The sequence below is a fragment of the Eubalaena glacialis genome, chromosome 2 (genome assembly GCF_028564815.1).
Source record: "Eubalaena glacialis isolate mEubGla1 chromosome 2, mEubGla1.1.hap2.+ XY, whole genome shotgun sequence".
NCBI lineage: Eukaryota > Metazoa > Chordata > Mammalia > Artiodactyla > Balaenidae > Eubalaena > Eubalaena glacialis.
The window spans coordinates 59571398-59592077 of NC_083717.1; the positions used below are offsets into that span (position 1 = coordinate 59571398).

General features: G+C 41.3%; 1 protein-coding gene across 2 annotated transcripts in view; it reads left to right on the top strand.

The window, feature by feature from the left end:
- Window positions 1–13937: 13937 nt before the first annotated feature.
- Window positions 13938–20680, top strand: part of UBE2Q2 (ubiquitin conjugating enzyme E2 Q2) — a 70410-nt gene continuing 63667 nt past the window's right edge. The window contains exon 1 of one of the 2 annotated variants that reach the window (XM_061181864.1): window positions 13938–14408. In XM_061181864.1, coding sequence (XP_061037847.1) covers window positions 14220–14408 — 189 coding nt within the window. In that variant the 5' untranslated portion in view covers window positions 13938–14219. The remainder of the gene's footprint in view (window positions 14409–20680) is intronic. The other variant, XM_061181863.1, reaches the window with a different exon arrangement.

The following is a 20680-nucleotide window of genomic DNA, read 5'->3' on the forward strand; positions in this document are numbered from 1 at the left end:
TGGTGGTGTATTCATGGAACTAGGGAATGCTGCAGGAGGAGCAGCCTCCAGGGAAAGACCAAGAGTTTGGATGTGTTAAGTTTGAGGGGCCTGGGAGACAAAAGGAGAAGATACTGAGAAGGCAATCAAATATATAGGACTGCAGTGCAGACAAGAGGTCTGCCTTGGAAATAGAAATTTGGGGATAATGTCATAGAGACTGTAATTGAAGCCATGGAGGAGATCATTTAGGAAGAGAGAAGAGGACAAGAAGAAAAGAGACAAATAAAGGAAATAACCAAAGGGTCTATTCCATTGCAAGAAATAATGTACCTCTAAGAACATATAACACCTTTGTTTTTAAGATCATTGCTGATTATTAAGCTATTGTTTCTCTGTTTCAAACCCACCCTTCTATATTCTGCTTGGGGTATTGGGGCTACAGACTATATTCCTCTTTTGCCTACTGGGTGGTAGGAGTTGCTTGAAGGCATCTGAAAGGTTGGAGAAAGGAGAAGGGATCTGTGCTTTCCTTGTTTTTGCTTCCTGTTCCTGTCAGCATCCCCCCAGCAGCAGTCTTTCATCCTGGTGGTGGCAGTTGTCTTGAGGAGCAGCAAGCAATTCCATGTGCAGTATTTATATGCTCTCAGACCCAGTCTTACACAACCCCCCAGAGACATCAGCCTTGCTGCCACCAAATCCCAATATCTTCACTACTGTGCTTACTTGAAGATCATTTTCCCGGAGTCTGGCCTCCTCATCATGTTACTCACATGTTACCATCCAAGAATATGTTAGAAACTTCATCAAGCACCTGCAACGTAGCTGCAAGGGCATCTGGAGCTGTGAGTTCTGACTCTTACATTGAGGTGGTGGGATTCATAACGTGGGAACTGAGAACTGCAAAAACATGGCTTCTAGCAGCCTAAGGCTGCATGCCTGGGACAACCCAGCCGCCTCCCAAGTGCCTGTCTGGAAAAGCTCAGGGCTGTCAAAGAAATTTACGGTCTGTTCTAGCCAACACCTGAGGAAAGGCATCTGATCTCTCTTTCTTAGAGCATTTATCAGAAAGGACTTGCAATTATGAATCCTTTTTCTGTCCCCTCAAGATGTTTATGTATCTCCTACAAGTCAGGAGTGTCTTTTTCAAGAACCTGAAAACAATTCCTCTAAAATGTTATCATCAAGAGGGATAGGGCCTCTGTCTCCCAGTCTGTGTGGGAGGAGAGAATCCTAACTTCCATAATTGCCAGCTAGCAGACACAGCTGGGCTAATCACATGTACACCTGGCAACCCATTGTAACTTTCTACTTGAGTTCCCTCTTTCTCCCCCTCCCTGCTCCTTTCTTCTTTTAAAATGCCCTGTCACCTCTGTACAAATCAGAGCCCAGCATTTCCTGTGCTGTCAGTAGTTACTGAATAAAATCTGTTTAGATCACTTTTACTCATGTCCAGCTGTATTTATCTTTGACAGAACCTTCCCAAATATAAAAGGATGATTTAAAGCATGATTGGCAGCCATGGATATGGCAAATATCACAGGGGTTTAGTTCTTTATTTTTTTAAATTACTTGCCTCTTTCCAGAAAGGAGGTAAGGAATCATACTAAAATACGTTATCTAATAAGAGGGATAAGATAAGGCTAAAAAGGAAAAATTAAAAGTCCTGAGAGAAAGGAATTGTTTTGGTTAGGGTACAGGCTAAGCTGGTATAAATAAAGAGACCCCAAAATATAATGTTTAAACTAGAAAGAAGTTTGTTTCTTACATAACAATCAGGAGATACCTTCAAGAGCTGAAAGGGTGGCTCCTCCATCATTAACATGTGGTTTCTGTCACTGAGTCCAGGTTGGCTGTTCTGGTCTTAGCATCCCCTCCAGAGGGAAGTGGGGAGTGGGGATGGGGGAGTAGTAGAGTGTCTGACCCATCCTTTTAAGGGCAAGACTTGGAAGTAGTGTACATCCTTCCAGCCACACCCCATGGTCCATAACTAGGCTATTTGGCCACAGTTATCTGTGAAGAAAGTTGGAAAAGTCATCTCTGGTTAGGTAGCCCTATGTCCAATTTAAATTCTTATTTTGAAAGAGGAGAATGGGGGGGGATTGGAGTGGGGCAGGCATGGACAACTATGGTCTGTCACAGAGAGAACACAAATATCCAAAGTTAAGAAATCTGTGACTGAGCTCTGCCCACCAGAGCAACAGTCAGCTCTACCCACCACCAGTCCCTCCCATCAAACCCCTTAGATAGCCTCATCCACCAGAGAGCAGACAGCAGAAGCAAGAAGAACTACAATCCTGCAGGCTGTGGAACAAAAACCACATTCACAGAAAGATAGACAAGATGAAAATGCAGAAGGCTATGTACCAGATGAAGGAACAAAATAAAACCCCAGAAAAACAACTAAATGAAGTGGAGATAGGCAACTTCCCAGAAAAAGAATTCAGAATAATGAGAGTGAAGATGATCCAGGACCTTGGAAAAACAATGGAGGCAAAGATTGAGAAGATGCAAGAAATGCTTAACAAAGACTTAGAAGAATTAAAGAACAAACAAACAGAGATGAACAATACAATAATTGAAATGAAAACTACACTGGAAGGAATCAATAGCAGAATAACTGAGGCAGAAGAATGGATCAGTGACCTGGAAGACAGAATGGTGGAATTCACTGCTGCGGAACAGAATAAAGAAAAAAGAATGAAAAGAAATGAAGACAGCCTAAGAGACCTCTGGGACAACATTAAATGCAACAACATTCGCATTATAGGGGTCCCAGAAGGAGAAGAAAGAGAGAAAGGACTCAAGAAAATATTTGAAGAGATTATAGTCGAAAACTTCCATCACATGGGAAAGGAAATAGCCACCCAAGTCCAGGAAGCGCAGAGAGTCCCATACAGGATAAACCCAAGGAGAAACATGCCAAGACACATAGTAATCAAATTGGCAAAAATTAAAGACAAAGAAAAATTATTGAAAGCAGCAAGGGAAAAACGACAAATAACATACAAGGGAACTCCCATAAGGTTAACAGCTGATTTCTCAGCAGAAACTCTACAAGCCAGAAGGGAGTGGCATGATATACTTAAAGTGATGAAAGGGAAGAACCTACAACCAAGATTACTCTACCCAGCAAGGATCTCATTCAGATTCGATGGAGAAATCAAAAGCTTTACAGACAAACAAAAGCTAAGAGAATTCAGCACCACCAAACCAGCTCTACAACAAATGCTAAAGGAGCTTCTCTAAGTGGGAAACACAAGAGAAGAAAAGGATCTACAAAAACAAACCCAAAACAATCCAGAAAATGGTCATAGGAACATACATATTGATAATTACCTTAAACATGAGTGGATTAAATGCTCCAACCAAAAGACACAGGCTTGCTGAATGGATACAAAAACAAGACCCATATATGTGCTGTCTACAAGAGACCCACTTCAGACCTAGGGACACATACAGACTGAAAGTGAGGGGATGGAAAAAGATATTCCATGCAAATGGAAATCAAAAGAAAGCTGGAGTAGCTATACTCATATCAGAAAAAATAGACTTTAAAATAAAGAATGTTACAAGAGACAAGGAAGGACACTACATAATGATCAAGGGATCAATCCAAGAAGAAGATATAACAATTGTAAATATATATGCACCCAACATAGGAGCACCTCAATACATAAGGCAACTGCTAACAGCTCTAAAAGAGGACATCGACAGTAACACACTAATAGTGGGGGACTTTAACACCTCACTTACACCAATGGACAGATCATCCAAAATGAAAATAAATAAGGAAACAGAAGCTTTAAATGACACAATAGACCAGATAGATTTAATCGATATTTATAGGACGTTCCATCCAAAAACAGCAGATTACACTTTCTTCTCAAGTGCGCACGGAACATTCTCCAGGATAGATCACATCTTGGGTCACAAATCAAGCCTCAGTAGATTTAAGAAAATTGAAATCATATCAAGCATCTTTTCTGACCACAATGCTATGAGATTAGAAATGAATTACAGGGGAAAAAATGTAAAAAACACAAACACATGGAGGCTAAACAATACGTTACTAAATAACCAAGAGATTACTGAAGAAATCAAAGAGGAAATCAAAAAATACCTAGAGACAAATGACAATGAAAACACGACAACCCAAAACCTATGGGATGCTGCAAAAGCAGTTCTAAGAGGGAAGTTTATAGCTATACAAGCCTACCTAAAGAAACAAGAAAAATCTCAAGTAAACAATCTAACCTTACACCTAAAGAAACTAGAGAAAGAAGAACACGCAAAACCCAAAGTTAGCAGAAGGAAAGAAATCATAAAGATCAGAGCAGAAATAAGTGAAATAGAAACAAAGAAAACAATAGCAAAGATCAATAAAACTAAAATCTGGTTCTTTGAGAAGATAAACAAAATTGGTAAACCTTTAGCCAGACTCATCAAGAAAAAGAGGGAGAGGACTCAAATCAATAAAATTAGAAATGAAAAAGAAGAAGTTACAACAGACACCACAGAAATACAAAGCATCCTAAGAGACTACTACAAGCAACTCTATGCCAATAAAATGGACAACCTGGAAGAAATGGACAAATCCTTAGAAAGGTATAACCTTCCAAGACTGAACCAGGAAGAAACAGAAAATATGAACAGACCAATCACAAGTAATGAAATTGAAACTGTGATTAAAAATCTTCCAACAAACAAAAGTCCAGGACCAGATGGCTTCACAGGTGAAGTCTATCAAACATTTAGAGAAGAGCTAACACCCATCCTTCTCAAACTCTTCCAAAAAATTGCAGAAGAAGGAACACTCCCAAACTCATTCTATGAGGCCACCATCACCATGATACCAAAACCAGACAAAGATACTACAAAAAAAGAAAATTACAGACCAATATCACTGATGAATACAGATGCAAAAATCCTCAACAAAATACTAGCAAACAGAATCCAACAACACATTAAAAGGATCATGTACCATGATCAAGTGGGATTTATCCCAGGGATGCAAGGATTCTTCAGTATATGCAATTCAATCAATGTGATACACCACATTAACAAATTGAAGAATAAAAACCACATGATCATCTCAATAGATGCAGAAAAAGCTTTTGACAAAATTCAACACCGATTTATGATAAAAACTCTCCAGAAAGTGGGCATAGAGGGAACCTACCTCAACATAATAAAGACCATATACGGCAAACCCAGAGCAAACATCATTCTCAATGGTGAAAAACTGAAAGCATTTCCTCTAAGATCAGGAACAAGACAAGGATGTCCACTCTCACCACTATTATTCAACATAGTTTTGGAAGTCCTAGCCACAGCAATCAGAGAAGAAAAAGAAATAAAAGGAATACAAATTGGAAAAGAAGAAGTAAAACTGTCACTGTTTGCAGATGACATGATACTATACATAGAGAATCCTAAAAATGCCACCAGAAAACTACTAGAGCTAATCAATGAATTTGGTAAAGTTGCAGGATACAAAATTAATGCACAGAAATCTCTTGCATTCCTATACACTAATAATGAAAAATCTGAAAGAGAAATTATGGAAACACTCCCATTTACCATTGCAACAAAAAGAATAAAATACCTAGGAATAAACCTACCTAGGGAAACAAAAGACCTGTATACAGAAAACTATAAGACACTGATGAAAGAAATTAAAGATGATACCAACAGATGGAGAGATATGCCATGTTCTTGGATTGGAAGAATCAATATTGTGAAAATGACTATACTACCCAAAGCAATCTACAGATTCAATGCAATCCCTATCAAATTACCAATGGCATTTTTTATGGAACTAGAACAAATCATCTTAAAATTTGTATGGAGACACAAAAGAACCCCGAATAGCCAAAGCAGTCTTGAGGGAAAAAAACGGAGCTGGAGGAATCAGACTCCCTGACTTCAGACTATACTACAAAGCTACAGTAATCAAGACAATATGGTACTGGCGCAAAAACAGAAGCATAGATCAATGGAACAAGATAGAAAGCCCAGAAATAAACCCACGCACCTATGGTCAACTAATCTATGACAAAGGAGGCAAAGATATACAATGGAGAAAAGACAGTTTCTTCAATAAGTGGTGCTGGGAAAACTGGACAGCTACATGTAAAAGAATGAAATTAGAACACTCCCTAACACCATACACAAAAATAAACTCAAAATGGATTCGAGACCTAACTGTAAGACCGGACACTATAAAACTCTTAGAGGAAAACATAGGAAGAACACTCTTTGACATAAATCACAGCAAGATCTTTTTTGATCCACCTCCTAGAGTAATGGAAATAAAAACAAAAATAAACAAATGGGACCTAATGAAACTTCAAAGCTTTTGCACAGCAAAGGAAACCATAAAGAAGATGAAAAGACAACCCTCAGAATGGGAGAAAATATTTGCAAACGAATCAACGGACAAAGGATTAATCTCCAAAATATATAAACAGCTCATGCAGCTCCATATGAAAGAAATAAACAACCCAATCCAAAAATGGGCAGAAGACCTAAATAGACATTTCTCCAAAGAAGACATACAGATGGCCAAGAAGCACATGAAAAGCTGCTCAACATCACTAATTATTAGAGAAATGCAAATCAAAACTACAATGAGGTATCACCTCACACCAGTTAGAATGGGCATCATCAGAAAATCTACAAACAACAAATGCTGGAGAGGGTGTGGAGAAAAGGGAACCCTCTTTCACTGTTGGTGGGAATGTAAATTGATACAGCCACTATGGAGAACAGTATGGAGGTTCCTTAAAAAACTAAAAATAGAATTACCATATCATCCAGCAATCCCACTACTGGGCATATACCCAGAGAAAACCATAATTCAAAAAGAGATATATACCACAATGTTCATTGCAGCTCTATTTACAATAGCCAGGACATGGAAGCAACCTAAATGCCCATCGACAGACGAATGGATAAAGAAGATGTGGTACATATATACAATGGAATATTACTCAGCCATAAAAAGGAACGAAATTGAGTCATTTGTTGAGACGTGGATGGATCTAGAGGCTGTCATACAGAGTGACGTAAGTCAGAAAGAGAAAAACAAATATCGTATATTAATGCATGTATGTGGAACCTAGAAAAATGGTACAGATGAACCGGTTTGCAGGGCAGAAGTTGAGACACAGATGTAGAGAACAAACGTATGGACACCAAGGGGGGAAAACCACGTTGGGGTGGGGATGGTGGTGTGCTGAATTGGGCGATTGGGATTGACATGTATACACTGATGTGTATAAAATTGATGACTAATAACCTGCAGTATAAACAAACAAACAAACAAAAAAAACTACTAATACTAAACTTTTTTGGGGTTATTTGTATGGAAATATGTTAATATAAATGTTTCAGACATTACATGAAGTTTCTAAAAATCTTATATGTTCTGGTATAATGTCATAAGTCATAATTCTAGTTATTACTTTAAAATGTATATCTCAGAAATAACTAAAAAAAAAAAAGAAATCTGTGATCATATGCAACCTTCTATCATGGGGGGCTTGTTCTGTCACGCACAGTGTACACAGCCCATGACCAATAGCGAACAGGGAGTTGGTGAATGAATACACCAGCGTCTTCCCTCATGGTCGGGATAACTTTGAGGCATATTCTGTAATGTTCTCAGAGTTCCCTGGAGGGGAATGAGCTATAGTTGCCTACATGCCACTTTTCAAGAGAATTGACCACTGTTAACATTTTGGTATATCCTTCCAGATATATACACACAACTTGATTTTAATGGCTGCACGTTATTCCATTGTGAGGACAGACAAAAACTTACATTGGTACATCCAATTCTAAGCACTGGGTCCTTCCTTATATTTTACTATTATAAAAAGACCTGGAATAAATATTTTAACCAAATTTTTGTTCTTTATTTCATCAATAAGTAGCTCCAAAAGATAACTCTCATTTGAAAAATAAAATAGTAATAACAATACTATTGCCACACCGAAAAAATTAAACAATAATTCCATAATATCAGCAAATATTTAATGTTCAGATTTCTCCAATTGGCTCATAAATGTTTGATGCGTTTAGTAACATTCCCTTTGGTAACTAAATCTTGACGTACATGCTCAAGTAGCTCTTCAATAGATACTTGTTGAAGGAGTGAATATTTGCTTACTAGAGTCTTAGGGTTTTTTGTTTTTGTTTTTTGAGCTAGAAAAAATCATAGTGCACACTGTCTTTATGTTAGAAATAAGAAAACTAAGTTCAGAGAAAATGTGAAATTTGGTCTTCATTTAATATTTATTAAACACTGAGTCTGTCAGGCACTGAAGATATGGTAATTAGCAATAGATGGTTGCTGCTTTCAAGGAGTAAGGAAGGACAGACATGTTTTAAAAAGTGCTGGACTGAGCTAATATGCGGTATTATAGAATTACCTAGTGCTGTGCTGTCCAATATGGTAGCCACTAGCCATGTGTGGCTATTTAAATTTAAATTAATTACAATTAAATAAAAGTAACTTTCAGTTCTTCAGTTACGTTAATCACTTTTCAAGTGCCCAATGGCCACATATAGCTAGCAGACAGTGCAAATACAAAACACTTCCATCACTACAGAAAGTTCTACAGGATAGTGCTGCTTTCGACTTTCTCCCCAGAATAATATTCATATGCATATCTACTTCAAATTCATACAATTTCAGCGTGTTTGCACCTTGGTGAAAGCCCCTTACAATACAGGCAAGAGATGGGCATCGGTAACTAAAAGTAAAATCAAAGATAGGAGTTTTATTATAAGCCAGAGCCCAAACTTGTGAAAATTTCAGCTTAGAACAGTTTCTGGCTGAGTTGGTTGCAGCAGAATAATGAGTCACTTGTTCATTTCATCAGGGATGGGCCCCGTTTCCTGTGCCTCTTGGGGAGCCCTGTGGTCTGGGCATATGCGGCCACGTGCTGATGTGTGCACTCTTCAGACAGGGAGAGAGGGAGAGAGGTCCTCACAGCTTCCCTGAGATTTCACTGAAACTAGATCACTTCTCTCACAATTTACTTGCAGTCTCTTTAATTGAAGACGTTACATGGCTTTCACTTCCAGTAGGCTATGTTCACTCTGTGATCACTTATTGGGTGCTTTCTGTTTCCCAAGGATTGGGCTAAGTGCTACGGATATGAAGACGATTAAGACAAGAAGTTTATAATCTAGTAGAGGAGACAAACCTAAAACCAGCTAGTCATAACCAAGGCAAAACCAATGAAATAAGTGCCGGAAAAGGCAAGGTACTGGGAAATTGGAGAAAAGGAGAGAGTAAATTCATTTTAGAGGACTAGGGAAGGCTTGAAAAAGGATAAAGGCATTTGAGAGTAGCCCTACAGGATATGTTGAAACAGAGTAGCATGGAATATGCTGTCACTGGGAATTATTCCACATTCAAGTTCTTGAAGTTTGCAATTGTGTACACGTTGTGATTTCTCCCACTCCTTCTTTCATACTGAACTTGCTCTGTCTCCCTGGAGACTTCCAGACTCTCAAGCCCACCTTCTTCTCATGGTCCTTCATGTGCATCCAGGTGGGACTCCATGGTCAGAGTTTTCAACCCATTTTTGTCAGCGCTCCGTTGTCCTCTGGCTTCTGTATTTATCTGTCTTGCCTGTCCCTGAACGTGCCTTGCTATATTCAAGGTCATTTATTCAGCATGAGGTCTCTCAACAACCCTCCACTCTAACTCAACATTTCTTTGTGTGTTCCGCAGTTCTCTCCCCCACCCCCATCCTCCTTGGAGCGGGAATTCCTCTCTATGAGTAGCTCCTTATCCCGTCCTTTCCCTCCTCTTCCAGAACCTAGTTCTACGCCTTATCTCCCCTCTTGTGTCTTCAGTTTTCATTGCCTGTAAATGGCTCTCTCCTTAGGGGCAGATCCAGGTTTTGTAGGGCCTGAAGCTTATTCAATCTTGAGAGCTCTCTTCAAGAAAAAGAATACAAAATTACAAATACCAACTTAAAACCAAAAGCTAATATTTATACAGAAGGGGGCCTGTGCCTGTGTAAGGGGCCCTAAATCTTAAGTGACACAGTAAATCCACCTCTGTCCATACTATAATAAAAACAATACAAAACCCCAAAGCTTCCCTTTGCTATGCTACTACATGACTGTTCATTTCTCTTTCTCATCATTCTGAAACCTTTCAAGGTAGTAGTCTACATACACTGTCTCCACTTCCACCCCATGCCCATCATTCTATTGTTTTCTCTGAAACACCATTGACCTCCTAATCCCTAAAGCCCACGGCTTTTTATTGGTCCTGATCTTTCTTGCCCTTTCCACAAATAATTTGACACACGGGTCATCCTCTGACTTTCGACTTCGACTATCATCCCGTTTGGCTGATCCACAATTATATGTCCCTTGCTCTGACTTCCCGTGTAAACTCCAGACCTATAATACAATTCTCTGTGTGAGGTCCCATCAGCACCTCAAATTCATCTTTGTCTGGCTGTGTCAGTAGTATCACTCCTTCCCAGCCACCTGCCCTAGAAATTTCAAATTGTTACTTTAAACAAAGCAACACTTCTCTCCCTTTCTCTATCCCTGAATCAGCTCTAAGATCTAGCAGTTCTACTTCAGAAATATCCCTAGAATCAGTGTAGTCTTTCCATGCCCACTGCCATTTCTATTTCGGTGTTTCTCACTATTGACTTGGACCAATCCAAAAGACTCTATTGTTTGGAGCTGGAGAATGTCTGAGTTGGATGTGACTTGCCGCATGGAATTAATGGCACGCCAGATCTAGAATCTGGGTTTCCTGCCTCTTCTTCGTGGGCTACTTGACAGTTTTAAACCCATTGTAGTCTATTTTGTGCACTAATGCCAAATTAATCTTCTTAAAAGTGATGACTCTCACCAAATGAAACTGTAGTAGTCCCAGGTATTTCAGGGTTCCAAAATCCAGGCTCAAATAAAATCTCAACTATATCTTCTTTTTGGCACCTTGCTGTACTATATAATCAGCTGGGCTCTTGGATGTTCTCTGAACATGGCCATACTTTTATGCAAATAATTTCTGGAATTAATTTCTTCCTCCTCTGATATGTCATAGTTCAGTAGTTTGAACCTCTTATCAAATGTGATCTGATGTTGTCTTTATTTATGAGTCTGTAGTAGACATTATGGTTGACTCCCCAATATCCAGTCCACCCCAGATGACTGGAAGTCCAATGAATGATCCCATCCATTTACCTGTGATTGGTTTAGGGGTAGGCTTGTGACACATTTCTGGCCAACGACACAGAAGAGAAGTCAGCTGGGTATATTCTTGGAAAATCCCCATGTCTTGGAAGGAGGCATGGAAGAAACAGTCCTTTCTGATTCTGGATATTGTTATTTCTGGATGTGACCTGCAAGAACAGCTCCAGCCACCTTGCTCTCAGCTTGACAAAGGAAATGGAGAGTCTGTGGTCTTGATATTATCAAAGCTTTAATCAACCAATCCTAGTGCCTGCCCTGATTCTGGACTTCCTATTACGTGAAGTAATATATTTCCTTATTGTCCAAGCCACTTTAAGTCACATTTTTCTGTTATTTGCACCAGGAAACAATGTTTTGTTTCTGATGCTAGATTTTAAGCTTCTTGAATTCAGGGACTGTATCTATTTACACTTCTAGCTCTCTTAGGGCTTGGAACACAGCAGACACTCAAAAAATGGGATTGTGAAATTAATATATATATATATTTCTGAGATATAACTAGTAAAAGTGTTTGCAATTTATAAAGCTCTATTTTCTCATAGCAATTTAGAGATAACAAAATAAAGTTTAGATAGATTAAATAACTTATTCAGGGAATTTTATTTCTCAAAGTCATACCAAGTTCTGAACAATTTGTTCTCTTTGTCTCAAGTCCTTGTCTGTGACTGCCATGCCTGTTAGGGTCCCAAGAGTACTGGGGACTGAAGGAAAAAAAAGCAGCAAGCCATACTTGTGCTTAACCCAGCAATGCCAATGCCAATACAGTATCCTAGTTATTTCTGGCTCAGAGCTCAGGACTGGAACCCCTTCTTCTCCCAGTCCCAGTTCATAGTGGTACCTCTAGTGCCAGGGCCAGGAATCCCCATAAATACAACACTTTACATGCAGAGGTATTTTCCTGGTAAGATGGATCATAGCTTTTATTAGATTCTCAGAGGGGTCTGTGACCCCTTGAAAGGCAATATAACATGATACGATATCTCAGAAGTAAATGAAAATAAAAACTTTTAAAATGTTCCCCATTCAGTGGACTTACTACCTCCCAGTGTTGTTCTGAATTTTGTTATCTAAAGGACCAGTAGACAAGGGACCATTTGTAGATCATGAAGTAGGATACATTTAGGCACCAGAGAAGGCTAGGTACCTCCAGTCAAGACCAGTGCAAAAGGAAAATGCAGACCCCCTTGTTGGAAAATTATTAGCAGAGCATTAAACCAAGCACAAGGCCCTTCTAAGCCAGGACCCCTATGCAACTACAGGTTGCACACCCATGAAACTGGTCCTGCCTCTAGTACATACCACTAAACACACTATTAATTACCTGCCCAATTATGTTATATTCCTTTGGACTGCCACGCAGTCCTCCATCCATTTTGGGAGCATCTAGAATATGCCAGGGATTGTGTTAAGTGCTGTGGATTCCAGATAGGAGCATACATTCATAACATTGGGTGTCTATTACATAAAAGGCCTTGTTCTAGGTTCTGGGACTATGGCTCTGCATAAGACATTCACGTTGGGCAGAAACAATAAATAAACAGGAAAAATATCAGATAGTGACAGGTGATGAGAAAGAAATTAACATAGGATGATGTGATACAGGGTGACTAGGTGGCTATTTTATTTATTTATTTTTTAAACATCTTTATTGGAGTATAATTGCTTTATAATGGTGTGTTAGTTTCTGCTTTATAACAAAGTGAATCAGCTATAGATATACATATATCCCAATATCTCCTCCCTCTTGCCTCTCCCTCCCACCCTCCCTATCCCCACCCCCCTAGGTGGTCACAAAGCACCAAGCTGATCTCCCTGTGCTATGTGGCTTATTCCCACTAGCTATCTATTTTACATTTGGTAGTGTATATATGTCAATGCCTAGGTGGCTATTTTAGATTAGGTGGTCAGGGAGGCCCTTTCTGAGATGACATTTGAACTAAGACTTTACTGAAAATAGGCCAGCCCTGCCTCCATGGGAGGTGGAGAGAGTTATCTTAAGCTTGGGCAATGACAAAAGCTAAAGGCAGGAAAGAGGGAGAGAAAATGAATGCCAGAGTGAACAGAGGTAGTGGGTAAGGGGAAGGATGAAATTGCGAGAGTTCGGAGGGAGCAGCCGGCAGAGACCAAATTATCATTTTTTGGTAAAAGGATTGTTTGAGAGCAAAGGAGTGAGCAGAGTCCGGCGAGAAGGTCCTGGCAGGAACTCAGGCTAAAGTGGTGGCTAGGTGACTAGCATGAGAATAGCGGAGATGAAGCTAGGTGGGCCGATAAGGGTCCCGAATGCTCCCCGAAGCCCGCAGTCTCCCACCAGGGAGGGCCCGGGGCTGGGTCAGGTGAGTGGGTGGCCCGCTCGTAGCCTCGCGGAGCACCGCCCCCAGGGGTCGGCGCGCGTCCGCTGCCCCGCCGACGTGGCCGGCGCAGTAGGCCGCGCACGTGTCTGGTTCAGGGCTGGAGAACAGGGGCGCGCGGGGGTCTCAGGCTCCTGGTGATCAGAGGCCGGGGCGCCAGCTGGCCCGAGCCTGGCGTCCGCGGGCGCGAGCAGAGCCGTTGGGCCGGGCGGAAGGGGGCTGGGTCACGGCGAGGAGGGGGCGGCCTGGGGGGCGCGCGCGCTAGCCGCGTGCACGCACCAGAACGGGGGCGCGCGGGAGCGCCGGGGCGGGGAGGGATGGGGGCGGGGTGGGGGCAGCCGTTTCCCAGGCAGTAGCGGGGGCAGCCGTTTCCCAAGGCGGTAGCGGGGGTGGTGTCGCTGTTGCCCTTTTAAGCCGCGGGGCAGCCGCCTCCTGCCGGTGGAGTCAGTTACAAAGGGAGCAGCCGCCCAAGCCGCCACACAGCCCCTCGCCATTTTCCAGCCCCGATCCGACGCGGGCCGCGGCGGCGGGGAGAGGCGGAGCCGCGAGAGCGCGGCCCGGGCCGGCCCCGCGGGGCGGTCGCGGCCGTGACGGCGGCTCCGGGCCCGGCTCCCCTTCCGCACCCCTCCCGCCGGAGATGAGGGGAAGATGTCCGTGTCAGGGCTCAAGGCCGAGCTGAAGTTCCTGGCGTCCATCTTCGACAAGAACCACGAGAGATTCCGCATCGTCAGCTGGAAGCTGGACGAGCTGCATTGCCAGTTCCTGGTGCCGCCACCGGCGCCGCCGGGCAGCCCTCACTCCCCGCCGCCGCCGCTCACACTCCACTGCAACATCACGGTGAGGCGCCCGGCCGCAGCCCCGCAGGGCCGGGCCGGGGAGGAAAGGGGCGCCCAGAGTCCCCGGACAAAGGGGAGTCTGCCCCGGAGAGGCCGCTCGGACCCCCGGGCGGGGCGGGTCCGCCCCTTTCCCCGGAGAAGGGCCCGGCCCAGCCCCGCCGGGACTGCGCGCGGCTCGGGTGGGAGGAGGCGGTCGGCTCGTTTCTCCGGCTCTTCCCGCCGGCTTGGGTTTGGGACTCCTGCCCCCTCTCGGCCCCCGTCGCCGCGCCCTGAGGTGGGAGACCGCTGCCGGCCGAGCCTTCGCTGGGTCGCCATGGCCGCCCACAGCCGGGGGCCTGCCCCCGGGGCCGCGGTGCGGCGGGTCGGCTGTTGTTTGAGCCCCGGCGGGGCAGGCGAAGGGCCCTCAAGTTTGAGCGCGTCCTTCTCCAGTCAGATTTCCCTGGTTCCGCGTATTCCCCCAATTATATTTTAAGTTTGTGTTTAAGGAAAAACTAACATTGAAAACGGACGCATTTGAGGAAAAAAAGTTTAGAAGGCAGCCTCTGGCACTGTTTGAATTATCCCCTTCCTGCTGGCCTGGCTCCGCGCTAAAGCGTTTCCGAAGGCGCATTGGACCTTGGATGCGGCAGGTGTTCTGGGAGTATGTTTGTGCAGCCCCTCCTGTGGGTAAGCCGTTCAGATTAGGAGCTGGCGAAAGGAGATACGTGCCCAAGTCTGCTGCCCAGTAGGATTGTTTTATGTCACAAAGCCGAGAAGACCCTTTAAAGCTCACTCTTTAACTTCATATGAAAGCTCGTCAGAAACGCGTAAAAAAAAAAAAAATTGAAACGTTAAATAAATTTCTTCATAAAAGTGTATAATCAGGCTGTTCGTTGTGAAATTGACTTAGGGTATTGGTCCAAACTGCGAAATATGCTTCTTATAACAGGAGTTAATGTTTCACGTTCCTCTGTAAATATGGCTAAAACCGAGTCTGGCGTCTTTAAACTCCCTTTTGTTAAGTTAGTAGGTACTTAAGTGCCTACCCTGCAGCGTACCTGGTGCTCCGGAGTCTGTAAAAGCCTTGAAGTTATGATAATTAACATTAAAATAGTTTTCAGAATACTGGGGAGCAGGTGTATATTTCAGAAAAAAAAGTAAAGAGCTGTACTCAGGTGTTCTGTTCTAGGCGCTGGTTTTGCACAACTGGGTAGCTCAGTCCCTGCTTTCAGAACTCAGTCTTTTTGGGGGAAGAGTTTTACACAACGAAGTGTGACCAAGTTCTGTGGTATCATCATGAAAGCCAAAGAGAGCAATTAACGTTGACTTTGGTGGTGGTGGTGGTGGTGGTGGTGTTGGGGTCGCTTCAGAGAAGGCCTTGAGGAGAGGCTGATTGTGGAGTTGGACTTTCACAGGTGAGTAGAATTTTGGAAGGGAGCGAAAGGGCATTTCAGGCAGAGGAAACTCCATCCAAAAAAGACAGCAGAACTTGAGAAAATGTGGGTTGATTAGGAGTAGAGAAGTTATAATGAGACTTGAGAAGCCGAGGATATAGGCTGGTGAAGGTGAAGATTTTCCAAGAATGGAAAACAGGAAGTAGTAGTGAGCATGAAGTAGGTGATAATAAAGAGACTGGCTAGTCTGAATGGTGATTATTCTGGTACAGGTTCAGGTATGGCCAGGAAAAAGTAGGGCTGGTTTCAATGATAGAGTGAACTTGTAGGCTTGTGGGGGAGCTGCTGAGTTAGTCAGGTAAGTGGGAAGATGTCTTTGCCATCCAGGACTAGGAGTGGTTCTCTACAGTGGGTGGCATTAGGAAAAGTGTGTGGTTTTGGTAATCCCAGTGCGGGTGGGATGGTGGTGTTGCTGTGCTGTGCTGGCATTTAGTGGCAGGGGTACAGGGATGCCAGATGTCTTGTAATGTTCAGGCAGTCTGCCACGACAGAGAATTATTCCACTTCAAATGCCAGCAGTGCCCTATTGAGAACCATATTGGAGGCTGATGGAGTCAGCTGCACAGAAAGATACTGAGTGATGACCTAGATTAGGAAGTGGAACAAGAAGTGAATTAGAGACACCTGGCAAAAGGAGGCTCTAGTGGGGACTAGTATAATGGTACCACTAATACAAACTATTCAAATTGAGATGTTAGTGAATTATGACACATTATCAGAACATAATTATCATGGTAGATGCTCAGTGTATACGAATGTGTGTTAACATTATTATGGAGAAACATCAAACATACAAAAAGTTGAATAGTGTGGAGAACCTCCACGTACCCAGCCTCAACAGTGATAAACTTTTGGCCAATCTTATTTCATCTATACCCCACCTCGGATTATTTTGAAGCAGATTCCAGACATATCACTTCATCTGTAAATATTTTGGTGTGTATCTCTAAAAGATAAAGACTCTTTAAACATGGCTGAGTGTTTAGATAAAATCAAAATGGTTTGCTCTTGTTGATGCCATTTTCTTAGAGGGGAAGGAACAAGGAAAAAATGGGGCTGGATTTCATATGTCAGGACCTGTCTACTGTGTTTGATTTGCTATTCTCTAAAAAGTTTTAGCTCTTAAAAAATAATAATAATTTTGATCTATCTTTTAAAAAACTTTCCCTCTTATTTCCTCTTATTCCCAGATATTTATTGAGCTCTTCTACGTGCCAGGCCCTGTCTTCTCCATGCTTATCAAGAAGCATCCTTAGGCCGTTTCTGTAATGTTTAAGTGAATGGTACCTCACTAGTTGTTTCCTTATACACCTGCATGTCAATTTCTGAGTATTCCTCTAAAGATATTGTGCCCCCTTTTTCTTTCAGGCTTCTGCATCAGCAGTTTTTCCCATGTGGAATGTGCCCCTTACCCTACCCCAATCTGTCTCGACATGTCTGACCATCCCCAAGGCTCTTCTAGTCATAAGCTGTTTATGCTGATATCTGTTTCCCTTCCTGTCTTCTATAGTCCTTAACTGTGTACTGCTTTGGCTATGTTTTCTTAATGTTCTAGTATAATAGTTGTGGATTTTTTAAAAGTCTTTTTTATGGTGGCAGGGGGGAATATTCTGTAGTTATATTTTTCATCTTCCACTCACTAAATGCTCAGTAAATATTTGTACTGTTGATGATATGGCCACCATTTTAGCTATATTCTGTTTGAACAAAAATCTTAACTACCATGTAAGTTAACTGCCAAGAGTTGGTCAAAAGGGCAGAGAAAACATCAAGAAAGTGTCATCGGTAGTGCATAAATATTTAAAAGGCCATTTAGGGTTCAATAGGAAATCTGCAATTTGACTTCACATGAAAGCGTTTTAAGAAGTAAACAAAACAAAACAAAAAACAAACCAAAAAAAACAATGCATAGATGTGTTACTCTTTAGGCCAAGGGAGTGAAGCTAAATTTTTTTTCTGTTTTATAAATTTGTCCTAATCTTAAATATGAAAGGGAAAGAGTGCTATTTTCAACTTCAAGGAGTCTTTTTTTACTTGTTTTCTGTGAACTCATGATATGAAAGTTTGTCATGCAAACTTAGAAGTATTGTCTTTCCATTTTCAGCAAATAGATCTAATTGCCAGTCAGTGCTAACAACCAGTTGTTATGATCACACCTAAAAGCAAAGCAGCTCATTTTAATAACCTGTGCAGCCTTATTGGGAGCTAGTGTAGGACTTTGTTTTAGTCCTTTTGAAATATTTAGCATAACTTGGCAACTCCATTACTCCTTTTATGGACTTCTTGGCATTTGGGAACTCTTGGTAGGGAATCGCTGTTTTAGAGTGAGAAATCCCCCCCAGGAAGTAAATTAGCTGGTAAACAAATAAAACCTCATAGTACTTTATTATTTGTGTAGCATAAGTCATTACTCTTTCTGCCTGAGTGGCTATTTGCCAGGCTATTTGTGGTGGAACATTTTTTAAATTAAATTTCTATCCATCATTGCCAAAAAGGTTACCCCCTCCCCCACCCTAACAGCAAGATACTAAATTAAAAATGTTAGAGCTGAGAGTTTAGGAGACGGAAAAAAATTTAGTCTTTAGTCATTGGGACCTTAAGCAAATTACTACTTTCACTGTATTTTTCTATAAAATAGATAATACTTTTTGCCCCACATGAGAGCATATATAGGGAAGCTCTTTAACAGTGATAATGATCTCTACAAATATAAAAGTGATGGTGTCATTAGCGGCTGAATAACACTTTTGAAAATGCTTTTTAATAGCTTTTCATGGGAAATAAATCAGTGCCGTTAATGTCTCAATTTTTCGCGTTTCTAGTCTTTACATTGATAAAAAATAGCCCAGAGAAGGTTATACAAAGGAAATAACAAAACTTGACTAAAGAGCCCGAGACCTTTTCTTTGGTCTACTCTCCTGGGACAGATTACTTTTCCAAATGGAACTCCTGGAGAATCTTTTGGAAGTATCACAGCTGTCATGTTAAGCACCTCAGTGGTACTTTCAGTCCAGAGGAATCATTGTTTCCATTCATTTGGCCAATTTATAATATAGAGTCAAATTCCTAGTTGGTATCTCTCTTCCCTCATCCCCATTTTTATGCCCTTCCTTGAAAGGAACAGATACATGAAGAGAGGAGACTTAGGTTTCCATTTTGTGAATGGTGTATCCTTTAGTAACTTGTTTTTTGTTGTTGTTGTTGTTAAGCTTCCTTAGGCCTGGAAAAGGATAGTATTAGATAAATGTCAGCTAGTTGAGGGGTGGGGAATTGAATTTAAATAGTCCCTGCCAAATAAAGCATTACTGGAGAGCCAGAGTGGTGAAGCAGAGGTCCCTTTTTCCAAGGCCATTGTAATAGTGTTCTGTGTTCTCTTCTGAAAGATCATTCTGAAAGACAAAGCAGACTCAGAACCAAGGAAACCAGTGGTTTCTGCAGATTAGGTGGTTTGAATTCTCTTCAGCACTTTTGTTTTCTCTGCCTCAGTGCCTTTAGAATGATGTTTTGATTAGCTGTAATTTGCTATTCAAACAAACACTTGGGAATTTTTTTCAAATCACAGGGGTATATATGCATTTTTCTTTTACCAAATGTTAGTGTTTTTACTCTGCTTCTCTGGGCTCTGGTCATGTTAGATACTTAGTTGTATGTTGTTTACTTGTAAAATGATTATCAGGGAGCAATCTCTTTTTCTTTCTTCTTTTTTTTGGGTAGCTTTTTTATGTTGTCAGGTCATTTAGAATTTTATTAAGCTACCATATGGTAATTCTGTCAGTTTATTTCATTCTCCATCCCACATTTATTGAACAGCAAAGTGTGAAAATAGAGTGTCCCATAGCTGTTCTCCAGAAGAATTAAAACTGTTATACCTTTGAACCTTCAACAAGAAGTATGTGTATCAATTTTCAAAAAAAGTTAGGATACAGCCATCTCCAAGGATTTCATGTCATTTGGAAAAATGCCAGAAACTGAGCATTCTGGCAGGCAGTTTTGCTGGCTGGTGCTTGATATAGAGCCACACATTGGTCTCTTAGTGGATTTATGTGGAAAAATAGGTAAAGAAAGCTATTTCTGAACAAGACAAACTCCTTAGGCAATGACAAGCAAAGAAGTTGATTAACCTTGAGTTACGTTGCCTTAGATTAGGACAACACAACATTTTATGGTGGCAGTGGCCGTGGTGGTGAACTTCTTTGAAATTTGTCCACTTATGGTAACCTTTATGGTGGTGGTCACAGACAACTTCATCCTTGAAGCCTTAAAATCACTATAAAACTAATAGTAGAATTGAGGAAAAAAGGGTCCCTGAGTAATTAGATGCTTAGATAATTGTCTAAAATTTTCATAACTGGCAAGAAAGAGAGGTGTTAGAAGCACTTAAACATTTAATGTAAGGAAAGCTGCTTGAACTTACACTGGGATTTTAGAGCACCATCTGTTTTTTAAAAATTGTATATCATGGGTCATTTTAAAGAGAAATAGTAAGGAAACTATCTTTTCAAGATAGATACAAAGCTTAGTTGTTAACCTTGTAAAAATTTAAAAGCTTGAGGTATATGAGAGGTTGAAAGCATTAATGCTTAGTTTTAAATATTGGTGATAATTTTAGATGCCTTTCAAAGTATGTAGATTGTCTTCTAAATATTACACTGAACAAGCCTTGACCATGATGTAAAATTTGTGCTGAAGATTCAGTTTCCAGAGGTGGTGGTAGTGGATATTTTATAATGTGGAAAATAAGACATTTAAGAAGTCTAAAAACCAGATAAGCAAAACTAGAAAAAAATAAATCACCTGTAATTCTACCACTCAGAAGACACCACTGTCAAAATTATGGTAC